Source organism: Camelus bactrianus, chromosome 2 (assembly GCF_048773025.1).
Source record: "Camelus bactrianus isolate YW-2024 breed Bactrian camel chromosome 2, ASM4877302v1, whole genome shotgun sequence".
In the NCBI taxonomy this organism is placed as follows: domain Eukaryota; kingdom Metazoa; phylum Chordata; class Mammalia; order Artiodactyla; family Camelidae; genus Camelus; species Camelus bactrianus.
This window is the reverse complement of record NC_133540.1, coordinates 37,237,304-37,247,354: the sequence shown is the minus strand read 5'-3', so window position 1 is coordinate 37,247,354 and position 10,051 is coordinate 37,237,304. Positions and strand designations below refer to the sequence as shown.

The 10,051-nt window shown below is 41.5% G+C and overlaps 1 protein-coding gene across 2 annotated transcripts in view; it reads right to left on the bottom strand.

The window, feature by feature from the left end:
* Positions 1–3,391: 3,391 nt before the first annotated feature.
* Positions 3,392–10,051, bottom strand: part of SETD7 (SET domain containing 7, histone lysine methyltransferase) — a 45,380-nt gene continuing 38,720 nt past the window's right edge. For both annotated transcript variants that reach the window (XM_074378333.1, XM_074378342.1), the window contains exon 9: positions 3,392–9,139. In XM_074378333.1, coding sequence (XP_074234434.1) covers positions 8,959–9,139 — 181 coding nt within the window. In that variant the 3' untranslated portion in view covers positions 3,392–8,958. The remainder of the gene's footprint in view (positions 9,140–10,051) is intronic.

The window sequence follows — 10,051 nt, the reverse complement described above, 5'->3', positions numbered from 1 at the left end:
TTGCAAAGCAGAAAGATAGAAAGCAAGTTGGTTAGAATTAACCACCTCAAGAGTTACTCAACACTTCTTGTTATGTGAGATAGTAAATCTTTATTGCTTCAGCTATCTATCTATCTATCTATCTATCTATCTATATATATTTTTTTAAATTGACATATAGTCACTTACATTGTGTCAATTTCTGGTGTACAGCATAGTGTCCTAGTCATGCATATGTATACATATATTCATTTTCATATTATTTTTCATTAAATGTTACTATAAGATATTGAATATAGTTCCCTGTGCTATACAGAAGAAATTTGTTTTTCATCTGTTTTTATATATAGTGGTTAACCTTTGCAAATCTCAAACTCCTAAATTTATCCCTTCCCACTCCTCTTCCCCCAGTAACCATAGATTGTTTACTATGTCTGTGAGTCTGTTTCTGTTTTGTAGATGAGTTCATTAGTGTCCTCTTTTTTTCTTTTCTTTTCTTTTTTTAGATTCCACATATGAGTGATACTATATGATATTTTTCTTTCTCTTTCTGGCTTACTTCACTTACAATGATGATCTCCTGGTCCATCCATGTTGCTGCAAATGGCATTATTTTATTCTTTTTTAATCACTGAGTAGTATTCCATTGTATAAATATACCACTTCTTCTTTATCCAGTCATCTGTTGATGGACATTTAGGTTGCTTTCATGTCTTCGCTATTGTAAATGGTGCTGCTGTGAACACTGGGGTGCATGTATCTTTTTGAATTAGAGTTCCCTTTGGATATATGCCAAGGAGTGAGATTGCTGGCTCACATGGTAAGTCTATTTTTAGTTTTTTGAGGAGTCCATACTGTTTTCCATAATGGCTGCACCAAACTACATGCCCACCAGCAGTGTAGGAGAGTTTCCTTTTCTCTAGACCCTCTCCAGCATTTATCATTTGTGAACTTCTGAATGATGGCCATTCTGACTGGTGTGGGGTGATACCTCATTGTAGTTTTGATTTGCATTTCTCTGATAATTAGTGATATTGAGCATTTTTCATGTACCTATTGGCCATTTGTATGTCTTTATTGGAGAATTGCTTGTTTAGATCTTCTGCCATTTTTGGATTGGATTTTTTGTTGTTGTTGTTAAGTTGTATGAGATGTTTGTATATTCTGGAAATTAAGCCTTTGTCAGTAACATCATTTGCAAATATTTTCTCCCATTCCGTAGGTTTTTGTTTTGTTTTACTTATGGTTTCCTTTGCTGTGCAAATGCTTATAAGTTTAATTAGGTCCTGTTTGTTAATTTTTGCTTTTATTTCTATTGCCTGGGTAGACTGCCCTAGGAGAACATTGCTAAGATTTATGTGAGGTAATGTTTGCCTATGTTTTCTTCTAGGAAGTTTACTGTATCTTGTCTTATATTTAAGTCTTTAAGCCATTTTGAGTTTATTTTTGTGTATGGTGTGAGGGAGTGTTCTATCTTCATTGATTTATATGCTGCTGTCCAGTTTTCCCAACATCATTTGCTGAAGAGACTGTCTTTTCTCGATCATATATTCTTGCTTCCTTTGTCGAAGATTGACCATAGTTGTGTGGGTTTATTTCTGGGCTCTCTATTCTGTTCCATTGATCCATATGTCCATTTTTATGCCAATACCATGCTGTTTTGATTACTGTAGCTCTGTAGTATTGTCTGAAGTCTAGGAGGGTTTTTCCTCCAGCTTTATTCTTTTTCTTCAGTATTGCTTTGGGAATTCTCGGTCGTTTGTGATTCCATATAAATTTTAGGATTATTTGCTCTAGTTCTGTGAAAAATGACATGAATAATTTGATAGGGATTGCATTAAATTGCTTCAGCTGTACTGAGGTGGGTTTTTGTTTCTTGAAGCTTGGAAGCATTCTGATACTTGCAAAAGTGAAAATTTGGTAGCAGTCTAGATGGAGCCATTTGTCTTTATGTACATTATGAGAAGTGAAGCTCTAAATTCAAAACTGTGGCTTTGGGTTTTCACAAAGAAACAAAACTTTAAGAAAAACACAGACCAATATGTTGTAGGGGAATTTGCATCATCTTTTTATAAGAAAGGCAACATTTGCTTTATAAAATACTTTTGGGGCAGAACTTTCTAAGTGAACAACCCCCAACCAGTCAGATGCATAAAATCCTTCTGAATGATTGTTCTCTAATTCTAATTCTAGAGCTGACCACTAAAATAATTTCAAGTCTAGTATGAATTAGCAGCCCAAATGGTCTGGAATGTTAAAATCCAAAGGCAGATATTCTGTAAGAAGTTTATGTGGGACCATCACTGAAACTAAAATAGTTGCGTCTCAATGTCCCTCCCATTGCCTTATTCTACCACCCTTGAGTCCATACCCATCTTAACCCACAACAGTTTCCAAATCCTTTACTTTTGAGAGTTTAGGTTTTGTTGTTTGTTTGTTTGTTTGTTTGTTTAAAGCAGAGGCACTGGGGATTGAACCCAGGACCTCGTGCATGCTAAGTGTATCTTCTACCGCTGAGCTATACCCTCCCCCGGCCCAGTTTAGCTTCTTAGACTTACCTTAGTTATATCAAAATTTTCATCTCACCCCTCTCCCCCACAAGGGGGGAGAATATTAATAGTGTGTGTTAGTAGGTGAAACTCTGCCTGGAAGCTCCAGAATGTAGGTGTGTCTTGGTCCAGGTGGTGGAGCCAACCCAGCACCGGTTTAGGTTGAGTCATCTCACTTGCTTCAGTGGAAGAAAGTGTGATAGGATCAAGGAACGGGCAACTGAGGGAGGTAAAATAAAGCAGGAGGGCTCGCACACTACTTCAGTTTGACCCCTCACTGCCTCCTGTGGCCTGGCACAGCCTACTAGAACTCACTGCTTTGGGGTCCTGGGCAGATGGCCCAGCTGATAGCAAAGCACTTTTCTACCCGCTTTGTCATTGGCTTTGTGAACGTTGTAGGCGAGAGTCTGGGAATGTTGACTGTGATTGGGCAGAAGTAAGGGATTCCTGGCTTCCTTGGTTCAAAGCTATCCTAAGATCAAGAGGTGCCACACCACCTAACAACATTCCTGTATCTTCAACCACGAGTTGAAGGTGACCATTCTTCAGATATTCCCCCTGATCACATATCTCATTTATGTTTAACACCCTTAACATTTATGTAGTCAGTCAGGTACCTTTGGCTGATGTTGCTGATTTTTCTGGATTCATGGGTGTATGTGGCATCATGCCAAGTACACAGTAAGTTCCTAACCTTTCTGTACCCCTCCCTCGGGTCTTCCTATCATGCTTTGAAAATGGTAAAGGTTAACAATATTTTAAAACAACTTCAAATGTAAAGTTTGCTTAGTAATTTAAATATACGGGTAGACATGATATGAGAATTGTTACTGCCTTTCTGCCCAAAGGAAGACAATGACAGATGATTGTATATTTTGTTTAATACTTGCATTGTTTCTATAGCGCAATTATAGCAATCTTTAAATTTACTTTTCATTACAAATATTTGTCAAGTTTTGTTTCAGAAACATTTTTCCTACTCTCTTGCACATGCACCCAGACACACTACAAAAAACTCATTCATAACACAGTAAGGGCAAACATTATTCATGTAAACATCTTTCATTAATTTCCCATAATTTAAAAAAATCATAGAATTATAGATATTGAATAAGGCTCATAGATTTAGTTCAGATTCCACAAAAGACCAATCAAAGATGCTCGTTAACTGTGATGAGGTTAACTTTTGGTTGTAATAAATGCCGAAAGCATTCCCCTGGCTTCCAATCCTTAAACATACCTCACAACCTAATCAATGCATTTCAGGATAAAAAGAGAATACAGAAAACCGAGGAGGAAAAACATTTAAAGTAGGGCACTCAGAACCATGAACCCAACTTTCTTCTATGAAAAGCAGACATGACGTAGTCCCTGTAGTTTCCCAATACATGAATTGAGATTAACGACAGTCATCCAAAATGTAACCAAATTGTATGTTAAGATACATCGGCATGTGTGTACATATTGCTAGTATACACAGTGAAAATCTGTCATCATATTTATCATTTCACTATATCCAGGACCGAAGTGGAAAAAAAAAAACAACCCACTCAAGTTGAATATCATTGTAAGGGAGTGTTCCAGTAAGAGTCAGGGGAGTTGGGAGGTATGTCCTAGGGATGTGATTGGTCTTGATGTTAAAACGACTTCTAACAATGATGTGTAAAGTCACAGACAGAGGAAGCAGGGATCTGCATTATCCAAGGATGTCTCTCTCTGGTTGGAAGTTGGGTGCTTGGGTGCATAGTCTCCCAGAGCTGAGACAGGAAGTGTACTGTGCTGAGAAATGGGCCCCTGGCCAGCAGCACCCTCCTCCGTACTCTCTGCGAGGTGGAGGCCAGGAGGCAGGGACTGCTGGCAAAACCGTGAAGTCCCACCCGGGGGTCTGAACCCCAACTCCACTGAGGGCAGCCTCCCTGCCGTGTGAGACTAGGCAGTAAGGGTGGCGGTGGATGGTGGCCAGGAAACACAGTTCTGAGGTTCACACGGCCACGTCTGGCTTCTGATTCTGCTGCCCTGCAAAGAAATTGTGCTCCGGATAACTGCACCGGTGTCTCTAATGCCTCTGAGTCACTCACAGGCCCCCAGAGGCCTGGAGTGATGTCACTAAAGGTGGTGACACACCTCCACGAGCACCTAACTTCCACCAGGAAGCGGCTGAGGCACTGGGGAAGCCTACAAGCTCTCTCCACGTCAGGTGCAACAACGCGGGGAAGTTGCCACGAGTCAGAGTTATCTGTAGGCTTTTGATTTTGTAAAAATCAAAGTTGATCTGCGTTCTATCTCAATAGACTCAGATAATTCTCACCAAAAAAATTTTGTAATTTGTTTAAATAGCACTGGAATAATTCAACTTCATTTAAATATATTCATTCTACCATGAAAATATTTCATACAAACATCTATTTACATACAAACACATTAAAATTTGTGAAAAGGGTTTCCATCCCTGTAGTTGTATGGCTTGAAATAGTGTCATTGCTTTGAATATGTCTGCACACACTTGGCAAAATAAAACCATTACAATTTAGTATTTTTAAAATCAAAATGGACACTGAAGCTTCAAATTCCTGAAGGGAAAGATCAAAGGGGAAAAAAAAAAACAATCTATCAAGTTATCTCAAGTAGATGTAAATTTAATATATTTTGTAAACCTTTGATCTGTGGCAACTAAACATGACAACTATCAGTCTTGCAACATGGTTTTTGCTTGTTTTTCTAAAACAAAAGATGTTTGGATTCTAAATCACTACTCTTAAGACAGAAACTTGAGGCAACTGTTTTCAAACAAAGCAAAACAGAAAACGATACCTTTCCTGGAAGATCTTAAATGCATTTTGCAGTGAGTGATTTAAAATTTCATATATTAAAGGAAATTTACTCAAGTGCCACATACTGACTCACTGAGAAGACAAGCCTTGAATTCACTGTTCACAGTCACTGCAGTTTCACTTGTTATAATTAAATGTTGTAAATGGTTATACTTGGCCTCCACTTTGGCCTTTTCAGGTTGTTGGTGACAAGGAAATTATTTTTCAAGTGTGAAGATCCCCCAGAGGGCAAATCAGTTTAACTGCAGCCCCAGTCAAGTTCAAAGAGGTCTTGAACAACCAGTTTCCTTCTCAGTTTCTCGGGCAGACCAGGGATGAAGCAGGTTAAAATAAGAACAGGTCCTGCGAAACTCAAGTCTTCCTTGCCTGTTGCTTTTTTAATCTCATCATCCTTTGTGTTGGAAATTCAGTCCTTACAGTTGTTTATTTGTGAGTCCATTCAGATGCCCATTTGTGGACATACTCCTACAGATTAGTTCCTATTCCTAACTCTAACACAAGATAATATTTTGTCATAGAAAAGCAGCTAAGGAAAGAGCTAGTCATGCAGGAGCTGGACTGAGACGGCTCTGAGTGAATCTCCTGAGACCATGGCATCGTATGCCCTCCTTGGCGCCAGCCATTTTGGGGGCGAGCATACAGTTCCTTCTTTATTCCCCACCACATGGAATCGTCCACATTTCTGTTACGATGCTGATGAAACTACCTGCTTCCTGACATAATTCCTTCCGCAGCAGATGTCCAGATTCAGTAGAAAAACACATCCCCAGGTTTCCCCCAGTCAGACTTTGGCTCACACAGGGAACAGAGCCTTATTTCCTCACCAGTTAATTCCTTTTGGGACCCCAACCCCCTCGACTGTTTTACCTACCTATCGACAGAGCACAGTGAATCTCAAGGCCCCCTTCTGAGCCCAACCTGTGACAAAGCCTTACATCTGGGAGTGTGTGTGTGTGAGAGAGAGAGACAAGGGGACGGGAACAGCAGAGCCAGGTATGGACGCAGAGTGATGGAGAGAGGTACCTGCAGAGGGTGCAGGAGAGAGGGTCCAAGGGGCACACACAGAGCCGGAGAGACCAGCAGGAGGGGAGGGAGAGAGGGAGGGGCCAGCTGGCAGGTGGTTATACAGGAACACCAGGCATCCTCACAGACAGAAGAGAAAGAGGAAGGGTCGGTGGAAGACACAGGAGCCAGAAGGACAAGGAAGAGTGGAGGAAGGATGGGGGTGGGTCATCTTGGGTGTATTGCTTCCTCTGATTTGTCTGAACCTCACAGACACACACTGCCCGGTTTTAAACCCAGAGAGTTACCGTTCACTATCTCCTTTGTAAAATGGATTCATTGACAACTCTTCAATCACTTTTATGAAAGAAAGAAAAGAAAGAGGAAGGGAGGAAGGAAGGGAGGAAGGAAGGAAGGAAGAATTCCACTTGAATGGGGTGAGTGAGTAGCCCCTTGGGATAGATATTACACCCCATGGCAGCCTCAGCCTCCATGGCACAGTATCGCCTCAGGCAGAAAATCCTTGGGAGTTTAGCTGCATCTGAGGTGTGACCTGCGCCCCCCGACCCCCGACTCCCTGACCTGGCTCCATGACCCAACTGACTGGGGTGAATCAAAGCCATCGTTCCATCCCAAAGACGGTCACTCACTGTGGGACTTGTTTAAAGTAAAGCACCTATCAGAACACAAGTCCCAAGACTGCCCGTCTGTCACAGTTTCTGTAACGGTCTCTTCCTACAGAATAGAAGCCATCCTATCCTGGTGCCCTTTCATCTGCAAGCTCTGATCAGTTCTCTTCATGGAAGATCTTTCAGGCAGCCCTCGTAACTTCTCATCTCCCTGAAATCATTGCCCCCTAGCTGCCTGCACTGCTGGGGACTGGGGAGCTCACAGAGGGAAAGGGCCACTTCTGTCACTGTCTTGAGGGCTGAATCCTGTGCCTGGAAGCTGTCAGAACTGAAAGTTGTGAGCAGCCCCGGGTCAAGTACTTTTGTTAAGTTCTTCCTCAGAGTGACGTGTAACTGACATGAAATGCAAACTTCCTCTTGCCCTTTTCTTTTCTCTCCTGCTTCCAGCAGGCCTTCCCTACTCAGTCATTATCACCACAGTGTGGAAGGCTTCAGCTTTCAAGACCAAACTGACTTGGTGACAGATGCCCCTGCGGACAGCTGCAGGTCAGAGTAAGTGCTGCTTTCCAGAGCCCCCCGCTCCTCCGAGAGGCATCTCAAGAAGACACAGCTATGGCTTGTGGTGAGGGCGCTGACAAAACCCCCAAATTCTCAGAATTCATTCAGAGCAATCCCAGTCATGTTACATACCTAGTTAGCTAAACTAAAAAACAGGGATTTTCTCCTTATTTCTGCGGTTGTGATTACACATGGCTAGCAAAATGGCTGAAATGCTATTGATACCGCTGCTTTTAAACTATACAGGTGTTATTTTTAATTCACGAGGCTTTGAAGCAGGGAGGTGCTTTGAAATTACAATGATGAAGAGTTTTAGCGTTAAGGTTTGCTTTGTACCTAGTGATCAGTATGTCTCTCTTAACAGTAGCGATTAAAATAAAAAACAACGAACATTTGAATTCTGTTTGAGAATTCAAGTTCGCTATTTGACTTTTGAATTCAATTCACTGTGCTACCAGCCAGACTGCTCTAGGTTATGTACATTTAATGTGTACTCAAGGAGAAAAAAAAACTAGCACTATTAAAGATATTGCAAAATTGCCACAGTTACTGCTTAGAAATACTAATTTCCCTCTCTTCTTTCTTAAAGTATATATTACAACTCTTCCATAACTTAATGCAAACAAAGTAAATTCATTTCTTCTCACATCTTAAAGCAAAGATATCTTTGTTTACATGCGAGAATAATAATTCTATAATAATAGCCCGGCCCTATGAGCCAGGCCTTTATATCAGGACATAATAATGAAACAGTGATATAGAGAGAGCCAGAGAGACCTACACACTGGCACTGACACGAGGTCTGTTTGGAAGCTTTCTCTTGTGAAAGATATCTAAGATAGAGGACTAAGGGGTGAAGTGACTCAAAAAAGTGGGGTTCTGTTTGCTAGGGAAAAAACAAAGCCATTCTATTGCAAGATACAGATCAAAGGTTAAAAGGCAAATTATACTACATTTAGAGAATAAAAATGTAGTAATTCTCTCTCCTCCAGATGGCGCGTATGCAAGCGTGATAACACGGTTTGCAATGGCCATAGAAATAAACCTCATGGAAAAACCACTGACTAAAAATGACTGAAAAACCCCCTTTTCCCTTTTTCAGTCTAATCATTTGGCATCTCTGAACGTGGTACAGATTTAGACTTGAACCACCCAAGAACATCACGCTGTCTGATGTCAAGCGCTCGGCAATACCTCTCAGTAGGGCGTCGTTGCGAGGCTAGCTAATTTTAAATCTGGTATGAGTAATACAGTCAAACCTAGTTAGTATTAGAGAAAGTCGTTGCGAACGCAGAGTGAGAGGATGTGATGTCACAGCATGAGCAGTCCCTGGTTGTCCCGTTGTCGGATGAACGTAGTGCATAGATCCAAGTTTCCATTCCAGGTCTCTGAAGCCCAGAGCCAGGCCTTTCACTTCTGCTGGGTGGCCTGGAAGGCCTTCAGCTCCACCTGGTACCACTCGGGGGCCTCAGGCCCACTCTTTCCCGGGGGGCTGTGGTCGTAGCCGTAGGCAACGGTGAGTTCCTCGTCGGCCTCCACAGCTCGCAGGGTGCGGATGCATTTGATGGGCCCGAAGCGGGGGTGGACAAACCTAGACATCAAGATGCACATGGTCATTCCCGGGCCAGGCTAGGAGGTGCGATGCAGCACCAGAGGGCGGGTGCAGGACTCACCCACGTGCTCTGCCCTGGACACCACTGGTAGGACCTCAGCATGTGGGCCACAGAGGAGCCAGCATCAGTGTGGCTGGACACTCCCAGCTTGGACACGCTCGGCTCCTCCACCCTGACCTGCTGAATCAGAACCTGCATTTTAACAGCATCTCTAGGTGATTCCTATGTACACGAAAGTTTAAAAAGCATGGCTCTATCTTCCTTTTTGAGCATATTTGGCACTCTATTTCTAAACTAACAATCAGGATCCAGAACAAAAATTCATTTTTTTAAAATTGAAATATAGTTGATTTACAATGTGGTGTTAGTTTCTGGTGTACAGCACAGTGATTTTTATACACATATATTATTTTTCACATTCTTTTTCATTATAGATTATTATAAGCTATTGAATATAGTTCCCTGTGCTATACAGGAGGACCTTGTTGTTTATTGATTCTGTATATAGTAGTTTGTATCTGCTAATCTCAGACTCCTAATTTATCTGCCCCTCACTTTCCCTTTTGGTAACTGTAATTTTGTTTTCTATGTCTGTGAGTCTGTTTCTGTTTTGTAAATAAGTTCATTTGTATCATTTTTTAGATTCCACATATAAGTGATATCGTATGGTATTTGTCTTTGACTTACGTCACTTAGTATAACAATCACTAGGTCCATTCATGTTGCTGCAAATGGCATTATTTCACTCTTTTTATGGCTGAGTAGTGTTCCATTGTGTATACATAGATGCCACATCTTCTTTAAGCAGTCATCTGTCGATGGACATTTAAGTTGCTTCCATGTCTTGAAAGTGTGTCTTTAATGACAGTGCAGACTGTCAGCACCTCAGC